The sequence below is a fragment of the Saccostrea cucullata genome, unplaced genomic scaffold, assembly GCF_032062105.1.
Source record: "Saccostrea cucullata isolate Sc308-1 unplaced genomic scaffold, CSIRO_AGI_Scuc_v1 ctg127, whole genome shotgun sequence".
NCBI classification, from domain to species: Eukaryota; Metazoa; Mollusca; class Bivalvia; order Ostreida; family Ostreidae; genus Saccostrea; species Saccostrea cuccullata.
In genome coordinates, this window is record NW_026940370.1 from 6,950 (window position 1) to 27,207 (window position 20,258).

The 20,258-nt window shown below is 33.5% G+C and overlaps 1 protein-coding gene across 1 annotated transcript; it reads left to right on the forward strand.

Moving 5' to 3' along the window:
* Positions 1-5,031: 5,031 nt before the first annotated feature.
* LOC134255259 (uncharacterized) lies at positions 5,032-7,460 on the forward strand. Its single transcript, XM_062737774.1, has 3 exons — positions 5,032-5,148; positions 7,004-7,182; positions 7,289-7,460. The coding sequence occupies exons 1-3, from the start codon at positions 5,071-5,073 to the stop codon at positions 7,458-7,460; spliced, it is 429 nt and encodes a 142-aa protein (XP_062593758.1). The 5' UTR covers positions 5,032-5,070.
* The last annotated feature ends 12,798 nt before the right edge of the window (positions 7,461-20,258 follow it).

Genomic DNA, 20,258 nt, shown 5'->3' on the forward strand with positions numbered 1-20,258 from the left:
ACTCGCTATGCTGGAAATGTCTAAGGTTACTGCATCGGTTCGAAAATGTGCACAAGTCAAGTGATATACACCCTGAATTCCATTTTTTGAAATATGCACCACAAAAAAGAAATAAACTCCATAAAAGCTCAATAGTAAACACACTGTCATTACTCCGTACAGACTAGCACGTCGATACACTTAGTCCGTGCCATAGATTTTGGTCAGGAAAAATATCACAAGTGGAAAGAGAAGTTATTTGGTATTTGCGCAGCTGAAAGGGGGGGGGGGGTATTATAACTGCTGTTCATAAGCTATAATTGTGAATTGTTTATCTACATGTAGTTCTAATCTACATTCTATACATAGTCGTGTATATAGTCTGTAATTGGTTTGCGTCGCAAAATTCATTTGTCAATTATAACTGATTATTTTAGTACTAATCTCAAATCTAAACCAAGTTATTTGATGTACGGTAATAATTTACCTCAAATCTTAAAAGCAATTAACCAGAATACAAATTTTTATGTGAACATCTATACATTCTTTAACACATACACACACGGAGAAAGGCCATCCCCTGTTCAGATTGACATTTAGACATTTAATTTTTTGGAGGGGAAGGGGAGGGCATAAACAATGTTCTAAACAATGAAGTAAAGAAAAGTACAAGGAGAGATAAAAGACACTCTAATAATGTAATAGCTACAGAAGCTGAGGAAGCGGCAGAGAAAAGAGACTTCTGTACCATGTACAAAATCACAAGAACCCTGGCTGGGAAAAGACCACCACAGACCAAGCCAGTAAAAGACAAGGAAGGCAACACTATAACAAAGGAAGAAGACCAGAGAAAGCGCTGGACAGAACATTTCAGAGAACTCCTAAATCGACCAGCACCAGAAACAACACCAAACATACCACCAGGAGACTCTGAACTAGCAGTGATCACCGCCCCTCACACAAGGGCTGAGACCATCAAGGCTCTGAAGAAACTGAAGAGTGGGAAAGCAGCTGGGCCTGATGGAATCCCTCCAGAAGCCCTTAAAGCAGACACAAAGACTTCAGCAGACATGCTACTACCCTTCCTGCAGAAGATATGGTCAGAGGGAAAGGTACCAGCTGATTGGAAAAAAAGGACATCTAGTGAAGCTACCCAAGAAAGAAGACCTGGGACAATGCAAGAACTGGCGTGGCATCATGCTTCTCTCTGTCCCAAGCAAGATCCTAACAAGAATAATACTGGAAAGGCTCAAAGATGCTATAGAAGAACGACTTCGTCCTAAACAGGCAGGCTTTAGAAAGGACAAGTCCTGTACAGACCAGATCGCCACTCTACATATAATAATCGAACAGTCACTGGAGTGGCAGTCAACACTGTATCTTAACATCATAGACTTTGAAAAGGCCTTTGATAGTGTTGATAGAAAAGTCATCTGGAAACTATTACAGCATTATGGAACGCCTCCTACCTTTATCAACCTGTTACAACAATTGTATGACGAGGCAACATGCCAAGTCATCCACAATGGAAGCTTACTGAAGCGTTTGAGGTACAGACTGGGGTTAGACAAGGCTGTCTACTGTCACCAATGATTTTTCTACTGGTAGTGGACTGGATCATGCGGGAGACAACAAAAGATAGTAAGACAGGAGTCCAGTGGACTTTCATTCAGTGTTTGGAAGACCTTGACTCTGCAGATGATCTATGCCTCATGTCCCAGCAGTATGAGCATATGCACCTCAAGACAAATAGGCTTGTAAAAGAAGCAACAAAGACAGGTCTAAAGGTGAACATCGAAAAGACAGAGGTGATGCGGCTCCACAATAAACAGAAAACGCCAGTTACACTTGGAGAGCACAACCTTAAAGATGTAGACTCCTCTACATACTTAGGCAGTATCGTCACAGCCACTGGTGGAACAGATGAAGACATAAAAGCTAGAATTAATAAAGCCAGACACATCTTCACCACCCTCAAGCCTGTGTGGAGTTCAACAGCACTATCCACACACATAAAACTCCGCATCTACAACACCATTGTTAAGTCTGTGCTCCTCTACGGGTCTGAAACATGGAGAGTCACCAACACCACCTCCAACAAACTACAAACCTTCGCTAACAGATGTCTGCGCCACATATTAAACATCAGATGGCCAGAAACTATAAGCAACAAGATCCTGTGGGAAAAAACAAACCAAGACCCAATCACTAAGCAAATAGCCCGCAGAAAGTGGCGATGGATTGAACATACCCTCCGAAAACCACCAGGAGACATTACACGGCACTCACTCGAGTAGAACCCACAAGTCAAACGGCGAGTTGGGCGTCCCAGGAAAACTTGGCAGAGGTCATGTGAAGAGGAGATCAGGCAATGTGAACACACCTGGGATAACTGAAAAGGGCTGCCCAGAATAGAGTGCGGTGGAGAACTGTTGCCGAGGCCCTATGTTCCACCAGGAACCAAAAGGATCCATGATGAAAGAACGTGATTGAGAGTGACCAATGTCACGCTATATCTCATGAATAACTTCAGTTTTTGGTTTTAAAACAAATAAAAAGAATATTCTTTACTTGTTTAATAGATTTTAAGCTTGACAAGAAATGGTGTTTGGATGTTGAGTAGATAAGGTAACTTAAACTGTATAGGTACTCTTGGCAAAATGTTGAGAAAATGAAAGCTCAATCACATATTTTTTTTATAATGCTTGTGACTTCGAAGACTTTGCTGCTCCTTGACTTCATGATATGTCCTGATAAATCACTTAAAATTCATACCAATATACAGCATTTTGATATGAAATTTTGAAGACCAAATAAGTAAAGATTCTTTTATATTATGTGTGAAATTTTGCCCGATTATGTCGTCAAATATTTATTTCTGTGCAACAAGTCTGCTTAATTTTTGAACGGCCCTCGTGTTTAAATATACTGTAGACGTATACTTTTTTTTCACGGGGTCATAATTACGCGGAATCTCAATCAATTACACATCTTTTCTTTAATTGTCCCAAAGTAAACCCAATTTGGACTCTTTTACAAGAATTGATATTTGAATAAACTGGAAAAATAATAAAATTTTATGTTTGTACTGTTATACATGGTTCTTCAACAGATGACACAGTTATCAATCTTATGTTGCTTCTTATTTAACTATACATATTTCAACAATCAAGAAAAAAACAAAATGCAAGTATTACTATCAAGTGCTATTTAATACTTATATTTGTATTACAAATGTGAAAAAAAATTGTATTAGTTTAACAATGAACTTCATGTATATAAAAGAAGATGGAATGACTGGAACCATATATTTGAAAACATAAACATCTAGATATAATGACATCTATTTTTTCATATTTGTGTAATTTGTTTTCGGGGTTTTTTTCTTGATATTCCAAAATTGTACATTTTTAACTCTCCCAGTCATGATGTGTCTCTGTATGTGTATGTCTGTTTAAAGTCAATAATGATATGTTTTTAAAAAATTGCGTTTAGAAAAATTACGCGGATTTCTCAGACTGTCATTACATGTATATGCATTGCATTTATACTAAGTACGCTTGGACAAATATCCGCGAAAAATTTGTGACTGCGTATATAACGTAAATTAATACCACGCGGAAAATGTACTTCTGCAGTATATGATTTATAATGTACACAGCACATGTCGATTTGTGTCAATTTATCAGTTGATTTTTTGTTATCTAGGTATGATATGGGCCTAACAAAAATAAACATGAAGTTGTTCTTATTTAGTTAGATAATACATTTTATCAACAATCCGACGTAAATTATGGCTGCACAAAAGCCTATTTTGTTTTTATTGCTGCTATGGATTATTTTAGCTAAGGTACGTACATGTATAACTACTGCTGTTGTTTCTAGCGACCCTTTACTTTTGACAAGATATTGAAACTCCCGCCATTTTCCTATTAAAAACACTGCAATCATTTATACGTAACAGTTTCTTTCATATTTGAATAGTTTTTTTTAAAGACTTGTTTTGTGAAACGATGTATTCTCCTGTCGGAAAAATTCTTCTGAGTTATTTTATAGATCAACTGAGGAAGAGTATTCTCAGTTGATAAAAAATGCACTTTAGCAAAGTCTGACAACAAATTACAATTTTTTTTTTGTCCGCGTATATTATTTATTACAGCCCGGAGGACCAGGCTGCTCTATACACATAAGTTTAAGTGTTGGTGTATGGGAATTAAGGTGGACGTAGTTAATCAGAATTAAAGGTTTTCTAAACATTGAAAAGATTGTTAATCAGAATGTTTTCCCTTTATAAATTACGAGATACATAATATATTTATTTCAATAAAGTGAATCTGTAAAAATATATATAAAGTTGCTTATCAATTACTATCGAAAAAACGACAGGTCCCCTTTTTTAGAAGATGGAATTGAGGCAAACCTCGTTATGCATAAATTATCCCACGTTTCCAACTGTTGTTAATGTCATTGGCATACCCAATTAACATACTAGACAGGACAGTGATTCCTTATATTTCCATTTCATCGTGAAATAAAAATAAAACTTTGGATTTAAAAAAAATGTATCATAGATTTAAACTACACAAGACCTCCCATGTCAATTTCAATAGTTCCTGTCCATGTTTTAACTATCGTTGATGCCATGGCATATCCATCATTGAACAAACTAGACAGTGATTCCTTAAAATTAAATTTAAATATATAGCAATATAAAATGCAAAATGGAAAAATGAAATACGTTATACGCTTTTCAAAATACCAAATACATGCATGTACATTTACTCCATGTTATTTTATTCATTTTTACTTCTACAGGTGTCAGTAGGGAAGATAACTTTCTTCATACACATAGATGAAGTGAAGAGTCCCAGTAATAAACTTCACGGAGGAGGATGTTGTCAGGGTGTGGCGGATAGCCAATGTACCAAGTTATGTAAACCTGTACTCACCGTATGTCTTAAGTAAGTGATGTATGACTTTTCTCACTTTGATAATACTGAGCATCTGCACACAGATTTTAAATATTTCATTTTTAATTACTTCAGAGACAGTATTCATTCCTGTGTGTCTAGTTTCACCACCACATTAGACATGAGACGACAAGATGTCTTTTATGGTTCTAAAGTTGGGAATACAACAAACCCCAAGTTTTTAGAAATAGATTCATGGGTAAATCTTATTATACCCCACGCAACAAGTTGCGTGAGGTATAATGTTTTTGAGACGTCCGTCAGTCAGTCAGTCAGTCAGAGTGTCAGTCCGTCAGTCCTGTTTTTTTTTTGTCAGTGCAACTCCTCATAAACCACTGCACATAATTTCGTCAAACCTTGCAGATATTTAGTACACAATGTAAAGATGTGCCTATTACCAAGAAATTCCGATTCCTTTTTTCTGGGAATTTCCACACTTTTCAACTTAGACTTTTGGCCATACCTTGAATAAACGAGGGACGTTCAATAAATAATGTCATTAGCTCAATGACATACAACATAGAAATCATTTGACATTAAGCTTGACTTTCTCTCATTATTGAATCTTTAATGAATTGATAACAGTTTATTTGACCACTTTTCATCACATAGTTTCATCGTGAGAAGCTGGAAAACAAGGGCTATTCGAGGCACTGCATTGTAAATGAATGGTAAAGAATCAATAAACTAGAGTGAAAATAAAAGCTACATTAAAGCTGCTGTAAAACGTGTTAAAAATCCCAAAGAAATTTTCACTGAAATATGTGACATTTGCATCAATCAATGCCTGTTTTATAGACAAATAAGGAAGTGGATTTCAATGATAAAAAATTATAAATGAGTGAAAACAACAGGGTGTAGAAATGTCTTAACAATTATTTTAAAATATCAGTAACTGTAGTTATCCAAATTTGTTTCATATTCAGACAGATAATGGAACATGAATCTATTGCTAAAAACACTCAATACAAAATTTACCATAAGATGTACTTGATAAAAACAGCAATGGTCCGACAAGAGCAAAGGTATGCAAGAACACAAAGACAGATTTATATGCAATTTTCTTAAATATTAGTTGTACTGTTGTTCACATTCGTATTCGGGGAGACAGTTTAATTTCTGGAGGAGTCTAGAAAGCAATCTTTTTGCAAAAAGATCGAAAGGTTTATTAGAGGAAGGACCTAGAATCAGGAATCCACTACATTAAATTTCTTCATGACAGCGTCCAAACCCTGCACCCCTGAAGAGTAAAGGGGTTTTCGGGATAAAAAGAAAGTTAATATTTTTTCACATTAACAATATTCGCTAGATCTTTTACCTTTTGACTTGTTTCTATTTCCAAACTTGAAAAACCACCTTTCAGAAAGAAAAAAACAAGTCCAGGAAATCATTGGATCTGCTATTTTCCAGTATACTAAGGGTCATACCCAAAAATGTGTTCTAAATACAATAAGAAATTATATAAAAACTTTAACGGACATCTATTTTAATCAAAAGAGATTAATAAGTATAATCATGAAGACTAAATCATTTAAAAGCGTCTTTTGCTTCTTTCCGAGCCCCGATGACATTATTTATTGTACGTCCCTCGTAGAGATGTACATTTTGTCAGCGCAGCTCCTCATAAACCGCTGCACAGAATTTCGTCAATTTTTGCAGATATTAAGGACACAATGTATAGATTTGCATATTACCAGGAAAATCCGATTCCTTTTTTTTTCTTGGAATTTCGGCACTTTTCAACTTAGATTTTTGGCCATACCTTGAATATAGAGATGAACAGTTTGTCAGCGCAACTCCTCATAAACCGCTGCACAGAATTTCATCAAACGTTGCAGATATTTAGGACACAATGTGTAGATTTCATATTACCGGGAAATTCCGAGTCCTTTTATTTCCGGTATTTTCAGCACTTTTAATTTTTGGGGAGCGTGGGGTGTGTGAGCTTGTTCAAGTTTTCTTTCATTAAGCACAAATATGTACACTGGAATAATTTTTTAAAATTTTGTACAATTAATTATTTATATTCAATAAATGTTATCTTATGAACTTAGAAAAATTATCTGGACAAGATATCAGTGAGAGTGGTAGATTTACAACACTCCTCCTCACCACTCATCTACCAGACAGAGTTCTCTGACTACAATCTTAAAATAGGAGACAACATACTGTCACAACACTGGCGACAAAAGAAACTAACAGCAAGTTATTTCTCGGATAAAAATTCTTTTTCGTAAGATAGAATTTGTTCTTTATTCACACCAACTAAACAATCCTCACAATCCTTAACTTAAAAAACTATTTTTTACTATAAAAATGTCAAATGACTTTCGTTTCAGTATCCAGTTAACGTACAAGGCGTACTGTTCTGAAGGTTACTATGGATCAGACTGTACAGCTCATTGTCCTGGTAATCCACAGAAGTGTGTCGTCAACGGTCACACCTACTGTAAAATGGGTAAGATATCCATACCTACTGTAAACTGGGTAAGTTATCCATACCTGCTGTAAAATGGGTAAGATATCCATACCTACTGTAAATTGGGTAAGCTGGAATAATTTAACCAACTAACCACTATGCTAGTCAATCTACAAATACGTGACGCTTTGTAAATTTTATGTTGAAACATCATAATTATAATTTTAAGGTCAAATTCAACCCCATGACATATATGCATGGGTTGTACTGAAAAAAAAAACTAGTAAAAGTCACAAAGAAGACTATTAAATTTACTTTTAATACAGCCAAAAAATAGTTTTACTAGGTATTTGGTAGATTTACAAGATAATATTAGAAAATCTTGTATATAAGTACCTCTCACTAGGATAGCATGTATCTATACGACCCCTTAAATATGAACGAAAATTTTCTAGAAATCCACTAGTGTTCAGCTGCACGTTTTTGTCATTTCATTTATCAAAACCAATACGAAGCGTTCTGATTTCATTGCATGGGATATCCAAGAACTTTTTTTTCTTAACATGTTCGAAATCATGTCGCAGTGGTTAGAGCGTTTGCTCTATATAATTAAGGGGTAAGGAGTAACCTAACATCGCGGGTTAGAAACCCAACGCGGGAAGTAAAATCCAGTCTTATGAATTTAGATGCTGTGTCGAAGTTTGTAATGGCAAAAACAAGATCCACTGCTCAAACACCGAGTATGTGTCCAAATTTGCAGCCCTCCACCTGCAAGTGGCGGTTTTTATTGCAATAGATTAACCTTCAAGAAAGAATCTACTTCCATGAACTCCGACCCGAAATTTTAATTATGTCTCATCGTATCCATGTCAGACTTCTAAAATCATTTTACACCTATATAATGTTTACTAAACATTGGAAATATATTAAAGGTAAAATTCATGTTTGATTTTTGTTTGTTCTTTTTTAATGAGTCCTACTTGCCCTTGGATATACATGTTCAATATATCAAAATTGAAACAAAAAGCAGATATATGGACCATTCTATTTTTCTCAATTACACTAATATGTCATAATATAGAGCATGGGATATATAAAATTACATTTTTTATTGTTTTGATTTTTACCGTAATTGACCTTTAACTTAGAATATTAAAGTCAACACATCAGTATCAATATAATTAATGCAAATGCTGACCAGGAATTTAGAAGGGTCATTTAGATGGTAATGTTTGACTATACTGTATAAAAGGTTATTTACCTCTATCTTTTTTATTTAATTTTCATCTTATCACACTTGCAACCACTTGTTTCCCGAATTTACCGAGATACATTTGAATTTGTCCCATTTTAAATTTGCCTAATCGTGACAAGGTCAAGAGGGCAAAAATTAAACGGGAGCAAGATTTTTCCTGCATTGAGAAATTTCTAATATGCTAAATAAATCTTTCATACAGATATTTTTTGTTCATTTTTCTCCTTAACGAATCTGGGGGGTGGCAGCCATTTTCAGACTATTTCGATCTATATATAGAGCTCCATATAAAAATACGAGGGTTGTCACGTAAAATCGTGGACAAGCTAGTTGTCTAGTGTGAAAAATAAACATCACTGCGTTCTGAAATGTTCACTATTATTTAGTACATATTTTAGTAATATATACAGTAAATTTCAGATAAATATATGCATAAATAAACAAATTATGTGATTTTATGCCATGTATTGTATCAACTTACGGCGCATGGATTATAACGTCAAAGTGTCTAAAACAGCGTTGTTGCAACCACTATTGAAATAACGACCACTATTGAAATAATTATATCAATAGTAGTTAAGAGTGCATTTCAATAGCAATATAGTTAGTAACCACTATTGAAATACGACCACTATTGAAATAATTATTTCAATAGTGGGTGAGATTTATTTCAATAACAAACATAGGTTGCACCCACTATTGAAATAATGTTAACTAATGAAATAAAGATTTCAATATTGATTAAATTATGGTTTTAGTTTTGAAGTATTATCAGCAACTATCAAAATGATTATTTATAACACCTTTGAAATTATTATTTCAAGAATTTTATATCTAAATCTTCCCTTAAGGACAGATTATACAAAAAATATGGATGCCTGGATTTATATATATTTTTGGTCTGACTTCATTGAAAATGATGCAAATAATATCTAGAAATTGTAAACCCTCTTTGATGTTCAAAATTCTGCCTCACTTAAACCATCCATATTAATTTATACACTTTAATTATTAATCTGTATACGGTATCTTTTTCACTCCAAATCCAATTTTTGTGAAATTTTGGATAAAAAATGAAAAATTACGCGGTGAAACTTTTCTTTCAATGCTGGCCCTATCTCAATAGTGGTTGAAACCTATGATTATCATATTGAAATGCACTCTTCCCCACTATTAATTATTTTAATAGTGCTTGGTTGAAACCTATGGTTGTTATATTGAAATGCACACTCACCCACCATTGAAATAATTATTTCAATAGTGGTCGTATTTCAATAGTGGTGACTATCTATATATGCTATTAAAATGCACTCTCAACCACTATTGATATAATTATTTCAATAGTGGTCGTATTTCAATAGTGGTTATTACCTATGTTTGTTATTGAAATGCACTCTCACCCACTATTGATATAAATATTTCAATAGTGGTCGTATTTCAATAGTGGTTACTAACTATGTTTGCTATTGAAATGCACTCTCAACCACTATTGGTATAATTATTTCAATAGTGGTCATTATTTCAATAGTGGTTGCAACACAGCGTCACGTTTTATCTTTGCTGAAAATGAAGTTGGATCAGTCCGACTTAAATTTAGGAATCTCATTGATACACATTCTTTAGTCTCCATAAACAGTCGAAGAACCAATTGGCACCCTCAGGTGATCACGAAGATTTATCAGTAGCTTACGGACAATATTTTCACCGTCATTCAACTAATAGAAAATCTCATATCGGCGGTCTACTGTGACAGCGTCTTTTGCTATTACATTAGGAGTTTTCTCGTATGTTTTGAACTCTCCAGGGACTCGATCAAAAAAGACTTCGCTAAGAAAACTCCTATTTCATTTGTATACTAAAGATATGGTGATATTTTTATAATCTTTTTTCTTCTATGGTCATTTCAAGTCTCTAAAAGTGTCATTACAACATCGAATTAAAACGAAACTGATCTCCGGTGCGCCGTAACGTCATAAAACGTAGCCATTTTTCGTGTGTTGTGTTTACCACTTTTCCATTTCGAATGCTCGAGAAACTGCCAAAAATTAACCAAATGCCTTAAAATTTTTACAAAGACTACAAAATTGATTGTGGAATTGAATAAGGGTAATTTTAATCCAAATCTTATGTATTTAAAACTTTTATTTTGAATTCAAACTCGTGTATTCTTTAATAAAACTTTGGTTTTTTGTCCGCGCGCCGTAGGACAATACCCCGTGAACATTCAAGCATAATAAAATCTTTTTTTTGTCTATATTTTATCAAATAAATTATCATGCATTTAAATATGATAAAGAAACATTTGCTGAAATTTTCAGCTAAGTGCGCCCATTACTTTTCGAGAAAAACGCTGTGTCCTCGATTTTACGGGACAACCCTCGTATACAAAAATGATCAAATTCTAAAACTAGAATGTATGATTTTTTTCTTTGCCCAATGATTGTTGACAGCTTAAGATACCATATCTAAAAAAATCAGTTAAATCTGGTGATTAATTTGTTAACCCCCAGCCTCCTTAAAACTAAAAAATGGATTTGCAAAATTCAAACAAATTTTCAGCTTGTCCTCGTCATGTAGACATTATATATCAAATTTTAATCTAGATGTTCAAACATTATTTTTTTTATCAAACATTGTGCTTTTTCAATTATTGATTCTCAAGAGGGTTGCACGAGGGGTTGTCAAAAAGTTTGTGAAATCTTTGAATAACTTCCATTAAAAATGGTTTGAGCATAGAATTGAGTTGTCCTCTCCGATTGTAACGGGCATTTGCAACCATTCTGTCCATGCGTGAATCACGTGATGTAGGCGATCTTGTAACATAATCCCTAGAGTTTTGTTACAGAAGTTCAAAGATATTCCTGATTCTTATATTTCTTATTTTGTGAGTTATTTTTAAAAAGGACAAAAACACCCATTTGTTACGTTTGCTAAAGTCGCTATGTTTTAGTGCTCTCTGTCATACTTTTTGATAATGTCAAACATAGTTTGATAACATTTAAAGTGACGGTATTTAATTTTTATTTGCTAGAAATACTCCCAAACCGGTACTACTTTGTATTTTTTCTCCCCCCCCCCCCCGTGTAATTTGCCCTTTTAGTTATTTTGTTCATTCTATTTTTCTCTTTTGTACAATTTTTCTTTATGACTTTTTTCTGTATTTTTTTCATGTTACTTTGTTTTTTTTTCTTCTTTTGTACATTCTTTTATTATTACTATTTGCTTTGTACCCTGATCTAAATGTAGGGAGAGGGATAAAATAGGCTGCGCCTGCTGCCCAGTCCTATTCACGATAACATCAGTGAATAACATACTGTTTAATTTAAAGTGACAATATGGCGCATATCTTCAAAAACAGACTTGTTAAAATTTTTTGATAAGATTTGGAATTTTTTTCATACTCATAAATGAATACACTTTCAGAAAATTACAAATTTCATAAGTAAATTATTCTGATTATTTCATTAAAATTAATAATTATTTTTGATACATAAATATATACATCGCAACGTGTTCGAGGTTCCACATTCCATGCTATACACGCATGCGTATAGGTATCACACCGGTAATTGTTTTCACTATATAATTTTGTAATAATGTGGTAGTTGTACTTTTTATATTTTTAGGATATGTATTTTAAACTGTACACATTATTCTCATTCTTTATTTTGTTCATTCAGTCATTCACTCATTCATTCAGCGCTGCGCAATGCCGATTTACTAACACTCTATGTTGTCTTGTTCAGTGTCTGTTATAAACCTAAACACCCCTATTTAGTTAAGTGTTGTATTCCAGGTAGAGTACCAGGTAATGTTGTGAATGGGTTATTCCATTATGTAGTGGGATATTGATTTCTATTGGTCAGTGTGGTTGATTGGTTGTAAGGTAGAATTGGCGGGAATTACTATAATGATTTCCCTTATTCTGAAAACTGGTTTATGAAGGGTGTATACATATATATAGTGAAAATACCTATTTCATAGTGTTGGAGACACCACCCTTATTCATGTAAGTAATTTAGTAAATAATTAAACTACAAAATAAGTATCTGAATAAGTTCTTTATGAATGAAAAATCTAAATAATTAATTTTAATCTAAACTTGCTAAATAAAGTGTGAGTGTGTAAGGAATGTATATGAAGATTAGTAAAGAACTATAAAAGCAAGTTAACCATTTTAATCTATATTCTTGCATCCTAAATAAGGGATATGAGAGTTTGTTGTAATTTTTAAGTATTGTTAATTAGGTCAGATATTTGAAGTGAAGTCAGATTGGTTTAGCTAGGAGTTAGGAATTCACCTTATTCCATAAATGGGTATGTGTCTGTGTATTAATCAGATTGATTAATGTAAATATTGTTTATAAGTTATTTCTATGAATTAGAAGTAAAGTATAATGGTTTAAAGAGATCATTAAACTGAGTGAAATGTGCCCTAATTATTTTAAACGGTATAAATGTAAGTGAACTATAAATGAATGTGTTAAAGATGTGATTATCTGTTTGTATTGTCTTTGTATTGTTTTGTGTGTGTGTGCTTATATGTTACTGTTATTGTAGGGTTGATCCTATCCTATTCCTATCTTACACCAAAATAAATTTGGATCCACACCCTGAGCAATCGATCTTGTTGTTTCATATTGAACAAGAACAAGAAACGGTTACACTATATAGAATAAAAAATCGTTAAAAATTAGGTATTTGTTTACATGAAAAAATATTTAGCAGGAGGTGTTAAGCATTACCTGTCACATTAGCTGACACCAAAAAACAGGGTACCTACACGGCATTTTCGGACTTTTTCCATCTGCAAACAGGGCTACTCTCAAATCCACATGTTTTCACTTTGTTTATTTATTCACAAAGTACATAAAATTTACTAGGCACAGGTAACAAAGTTGTAAAAATGGCTTGGAAGGAAATAGAAAAAACGCCTCAAAAGAAAAGAAAATTTATTATATATATATATATGGACCTACATTTGACTAAGTTCATTTTCATTGGTCAATTACCGGTGTGATACCTTGAAGGACCTTTGAAGGTGTTCGATTTTTTTTCATTTTTGCACCTGAGATTTATTAGATAATTGTCCCTAACATCCTTAAGTCTGGTGATCTAAATCCCCTTATTTCTGAAGATATGAAGCATTTATCTCCCTTACTCCAGAGCAGTCAAGAATAACACACAAAACACTCTGGAAGCAGTTTTTTGTGCATCTTTTGAAGCAGAATTTCATCATTAAAAGAATAAGCTTGGCTACCAATTTTTTATCTGTGGAGAGTATATGCTTTGTTCTTCACAACAAACAAAGAAGAGGTTACAAGTCTAAGACCATTATGTAATTATTACATAACAAATTTGCATTTCCCCTACAAAGAATGAACAAAAATACAGAAATTGTTAAATTTTGGGTTGATAATGAAAACTGTATCTGGTCAATTTATGTTCCAAATAAAGCCTAGGTATTTGTCTACAAGCTGCTGTGCAGAAGTTTATCTAAATGTTGTGTTGTAACTCAGGGCAGTCTAAATGATATCAGCATCTAGGGAGGTTCTTGACAGCTCCAACACTCCAATAAACTGGCTTTGATGATAAGAAAATGGAGACAACAATTCAGGTGTAATTTATTGTTGTGATTTATGTAACTGGCTTTCTCTTAAGACACAAATTAGCCATGAAATTTCAATTTCACATGCATAATTATTCTCTTTTCATGGATTGAATCAGGAATTCCAAAGGTGTTTAATGAATTTCCATGATTTATGCAAGATTACATCTTTTTGTTTCACCAAATTTACATAAAAAATAAAAATTTAAATTTTAAAATATAAATATTAAATATTTGTATGGGTTTGAACACTTTTATATGTGACAAAATGCATCACAGGGACCAGTTTCAGGACATCCTCCATGATTCTCTGAGGTAGGTGGGTGTACAAAAACTGCTGATAAAATTTATAGGAGGTTATCTGAGAGGAAAGGTACACCTTATTAGCTGAATTATAGTTATTATGATATTTTAATTATGTAAATATGCTAAATTTCTTCATCAGTTAAATTTGCAATTTATTAATATTTCAGTACAATGATATCCTTAATAGATCATGCCCTTACCAAAGTAAAATTATTGCAGCAATATTGCTGCTATATAGCGGCAACATTGCGGCAACTCATTTTTGTCACTAGAAACAAGCTTTTTGGGTTAGTGAAATATCACCGCTAGCTGCAACAACGTCTGGTGACATTCTGGCAATACTGCCAGAAAAAAATGAAATATCACCGCTAGCTGCAACAACTTCCGGTGACATTCTGGCAATACTGCCAGAAAAAAAACTTTCTGGCAACATCTAGGATTACCAATGAGCCATTTGTTGAGCATGCTCAGCCATTTACTTCCTCTTTTTAAATAAAGTGGAGGGAATTAAAAAGCAAGCATGTTTTGCTTCATTACTGACTTGTATCAAGTTAATTAGAGTTGTCAATTGTGTACAGTGGGATTAGTCAAGATGAGTAGTAAGACTGCATAGTGTGGAATGACTAAAAAAAGAATTTAAGCAGAATTATAGGAATGCACTAGCGCTCTGTTTCTATATATCATCAGACTTGGTGAGTCAAAACCAATATTCTTTTTGAGATGGATGATTCAATGGAGATAAAATTGGATATGTGATGCATGCATACTAGACTTGTATTTCTATATATGTCCTAGAGTAGCAGGAAAAGATGAATTAAAGCATGTTATTTGGAAATTAATGCAGAGTTGCTGGACATTTTCACAGTGGCATATTAATATTGCTTCTATAAACATTTTTTATGCGTCCGCCTCGATAGATCGGGGGCACATATTGTTTTTGTCCTGTCTGTTTGCTTGTATACTTTAACCTTCACCATTACTTTTGAACCAATGAGAGATAAAGATTTCATATTTGGTATGTCTACTCCACTAATTAAGTTCTTTCAAATGACATCAAGGTCAATGACCTTGTGACCTTGACTGTGACCTATATGCTAAAAATAGCTTTTTCGAATATCCATCATAACTTAAAATTAATGAAAGATAGAGACTTTATATTTAGTATGCATAAGTCACTAATTAAGCTTTTTCAAAAGGCACCTGAAGGTCAAAGACCTTGAGACCTTGGCTGTGACCCATATCCTTAAAATAGATTTGTTTAACCTTGAACATAACTTTTGAGCCATAAAAGATAGAGAACTTGTATTAAGTATGCACCCTTCGTTAATTAAGCTCTTTCAAATAACACCAAAGTCAATGACCTCGGGACCTTGACTGTGACCATATACTTAACATAGATTTTTTGAAACTTCGAGATAACTTTTGAGCCATAAAAGAAGGAGAATTCATATTTGGTATGCGCCCTTCACTAATTAAGCTCTTTCAAATAACACCATGGTCAATGACCTTGTGACCTTGACTGTAACCATATGTTTCAAGTAAGATTTTTTGAAACTTCGACATAACTTTTGAGCCATAAAAGATAGAGAACTCATATTTGGTATGCGCCCTTCGCTAATTAAACTCTTTCAAGTACATGTAACACCAAGGTCAATGACAATTTGACCTTTACTGTGACCTATATGCTAAAATAGCCATTTTGATCCTCAGCCATAAATTTAGAACTATGAGATAGAGACTTCATATTTAGTATGCATACTCCACCAATTAAGTTCTTTCAAATGACACCAAGATCAATGACCTTGTGACCTTGACTGTGCCCATATGCTATAAATAGCTTTTTCAAACTTTATTGGCACCAGGCGTATAGTGTTTCACAAACATATCTTGATTTTCATTATGATGATCAACATAATTTTCTATCTGTTCAAAGAATAGCAGAAGTAGCTATTTCTTATTCACCCTTTGGCTTGCTATTGTTTGTTATATTCCTCAGCACAGTTTGTTAATTGTTAGATTGATAGATCATTATTTCTATTAATTACCAACATACCAGTAATTATGTAGTACTGTAGTGGTGCCCAAATATTGCTGCAGCACAGCCTGAAATAATACATGCACTGCAATTGCTTTGAAGCAACATTACCGCAACACTTTTCTGGCAATATTGCCGCAAAACTAATTAACATACGAAAAACGATATTACCGCAATATTCCGGCAATAATGCCGGAAGATGTTGCCAGAAGATCAATATTTTGGTCATGCTTTGCAGCAATATTGCCGCAACCCCTTTCTGGCAATATTGCCGCAAAACTAATTAACATACGAAAAACGATATTGCCGCAATATTGCGGCAATAATGCCGGAAGATGTTGCCAGAAGATCAATATTTTGGTCATGATTTGCAGCAATGTTGCCGCAACCCCTTTCTGGCAATATTGCCGCAAAACTAATTTACATACGAAAAACGATATAGCCGCAATATTGCTGCAATGTATTGCCAGAATGTTGCTGTAATATTGCGGCAATAAAACCAGAAGATGTTGCCAGAAGGTCAATATTTTGTTAAGGGTGCTCATATAAGCATCACTGACTGAGACTTAAATCAAAAGTGACAGTCAACACCTACATATAAATGAAAAAATTACAAAAAACAGTCTCCGACAAACTGAAAAAACATCAATGTCAGCTGCGAAAGCATGAATAAAGTCCTGAGAACCACAAGAGGCATGCCATGCTGCTAAGTGACATTCTGCACTACATGTATGATGCATGGTTAGAACTCAGAATAAGTATTATCATGCAGACTCTGACAGTATTTAAGGATTTTTTGGTCATAACCTTCCTTCCTGTGAAAAAATTTTAATGAATTTTACTTATGTAGCTTATGTATGAAGTTTATTAGACAGATCTGACTCATTTCATTCTTTCTTTTCTTCCAATGCAGTAATATATGTATCAATGGAGGTGTGAATAAATTAAAATAAATCATGTGTCTGTAGAAATTATAATTCTGTGAGAACATATTTACTTGTTTACATTTTATTGCAGTTGTTGCTTGTGATGAAAAATCATTCGCAAACATAGAATTAGTCTATTCTTGAAAAATCAGCTTTAACACCCTTTACCGCAAAGTCTGTAGATACTAAAATTGACTGCGGTCAGCTGGTGCAAATAATGTAAAGTCATATAAAATGAAAAAAAAACATTCTCTGACTTCTTTCTACATTTTAGTTGCATAATGCTACCTCTTCACTCATATCTTAAAGTATTGAGTGCAAAAAATAACCTATCGTTAATTTTTACAGAGAAATCTGTGAAAAATAATGTAAAATCTAATTCTAATTTTAAAATTGTGTGTTTTCTAACAAAAAGTTAATAAAATCACATATTCTGTTCACACCGGTAATTGTTTTCACTTTATAATTCTATATAGAATAAAAAATCGTTAAAAATTAGGTATTTGTTTACAAAAAAAAATATTTAGCAGGAGGTGTTAAACATGACCTGTCACATTAGCTGACACCAAAACACAGGGTACCCACACGGCATTTTCGGACTTTTTCCATCTGCAAACAGGGCTACTCTCAAATCCACGTGTTTTCACTTTGTTTATAAACACCTCGAGTGCATCACAGGAAGTAGCTTCCTGTGCCCTGAAAAAAATAGTTCCTGTCAAAAACCTTTATTTATTCACAAAGTACATAAAATTTACTAGGCACAGGTAACAAAGTTGTAAAAATGGTTTGGAAGAAAATAGAAAAAACGCCTCAAAAGAAAAGAAAATTTATTTTATATATATGGACCTACATTTGACTAAGTTCATTTTGATTGGTCAATTACCGGTGTGATACCTTGAAGTTTTCATAAACAAAACAGCATGGTAAGAGAGGGAAACCCGGTAGGCCTGCTGCATTGACAAAGTCGACCAAAACGAAAAACAAAATAGGGCTTGAAATTAAAAAGCAACTTTCCTGACAAAAATTTAGTTGGGAGATTAACATAATCATTGGATGAAGAAGAAACGGGATCTCGACGACATTCACGTGGGGCTCGCGAAGGTTCTACCCGATACATGCTATCGAATCATTTCTCATATCTCCATGGCTTTCAAAGAAAAAAATCAGCATAAACTCAACATAAAAATGCACTCATGAAATATAAAAATTATTGCCATTTAAAGTGCAAATTGTATTGGAACCGCAGAAAGACATTTTGTTTGACATTTTGCCGCGATGACGTGTGATTTGGTGCTTTTTCCTTTCCTGCACCCAAATACACAAAACGTCAACATTTGGCCTTAATCATGTTAAATTCCTCTGAATGCAGACTAAAATGTTAACTATCATTAATTTAGCAATAAAATAAGAACAAAGAATTTGTATATATATATATATATATATATATATATATATATATATATATATATATATATATATATATATATATATATATATTCAAAAAAATTATTTTTCCTTGGTATAGGGATAAAATAATAACTTTGATCAGATGAACTGTAAAACTTTATCTGTGCGCCTCATTGAACTGTGATTATTATTACGTCACAATCATTATGTTTAACGTTGCCTACATAACGTCACGAGAATGACGTCATAATGTAACTTGTTTACAATTTCAAATCTACTGATGAGCCCGCATGGGGCGAAAGCGCTTTAGATAAAAGTTTGAGTTTATCATTTGAATTTGGATTTTATATATATATATATATATATATATACATACATATATATATATATATATATATATATATATATAAATCAAAATTAAATCGAAGATAAACAAACAAGTTTACGTTTAATTTTTTACACTAAGCGCTTTCGCCGTTACGGCTCTTCAGAGTGTAACAATGATAATAAAAACAATACAACTTCGTTGTTATGACGTCGTTATTATGACGTCACAAAGGCAGCGTTATACATTGGCACAGGTAAATGTCAAAAAAGCGCCAAATGTATAGAGTTAAACACATGTACATTGTAATAAAATGGACCATTTCTTTAGAGCTAAAATGTTCAATTTACATTTAATTTAGGATGAAATAATTTAACAAAATAATCTTCCTTGGCCCTCCGTAATTGTTCATTATCTTCTGTGATTTTATAAAATGGAAATATCAAAAAGTTTCCATTCGCACATGAATCAAAATGTTCACTGCAAGGTGTATTCCTGACGGAGGGGTCTCGTATTTGTTGTTTATGGACTCTTACACGGTCAGCTAGTTTGTTACCGGTCTGTCCAATATAGTTTTCCCCGCATGAAGTACAAGTCATACAGTAAATTAAATTTCTAGTTTTGCATGACATATTCGCATTGACGGTAAACGTTTTACCACATTTAAATGTAAAATTTTCTCCGGTTTTTAAATAAGGGCAGGTTCCACACAGGGGATCCATACATTTGGCTACAGTGCGTTTTTCCTCATCCGATGAGAATCTGGCTCTTGTTAGGAGTTTCTTTAGGTTTGGAGGTTGGCGTCGGCTATAGATGATGCTCTTCGGGTCAATTAATTCCTTTAAATTTTGGGATTGCTGTAAAATAGGAAAACACTGTTTTACGGAGTTATATATATTAAGGTTCCGTGGGTTATGGGTAACGACCAGCGGGATTTCCTTATTGTTTTCCTGGCGTCCTCGTCTAGTAGAACGGAGATCTGCAGTCGGTATTGACTTGGCCTTTTCAATTGCTATATCTATTAAGTC

Excerpts from the sequence above, each read along its gene's own strand:
- LOC134255259 (XM_062737774.1), top strand. The coding sequence starts at position 5,071 with ATGAGACGACAAGATGTCTTTTATGGTTCTAAAGTTGGGAATACAACA. Across the intron at positions 5,149-7,003 it reads TTTTAGAAATAGATTCATGG|AAAAATTATCTGGACAAGAT; the intron begins GTAAATCTTATT and ends TTATGAACTTAG. Across the intron at positions 7,183-7,288 it reads TCGGATAAAAATTCTTTTTC|TATCCAGTTAACGTACAAGG; the intron begins GTAAGATAGAAT and ends CTTTCGTTTCAG.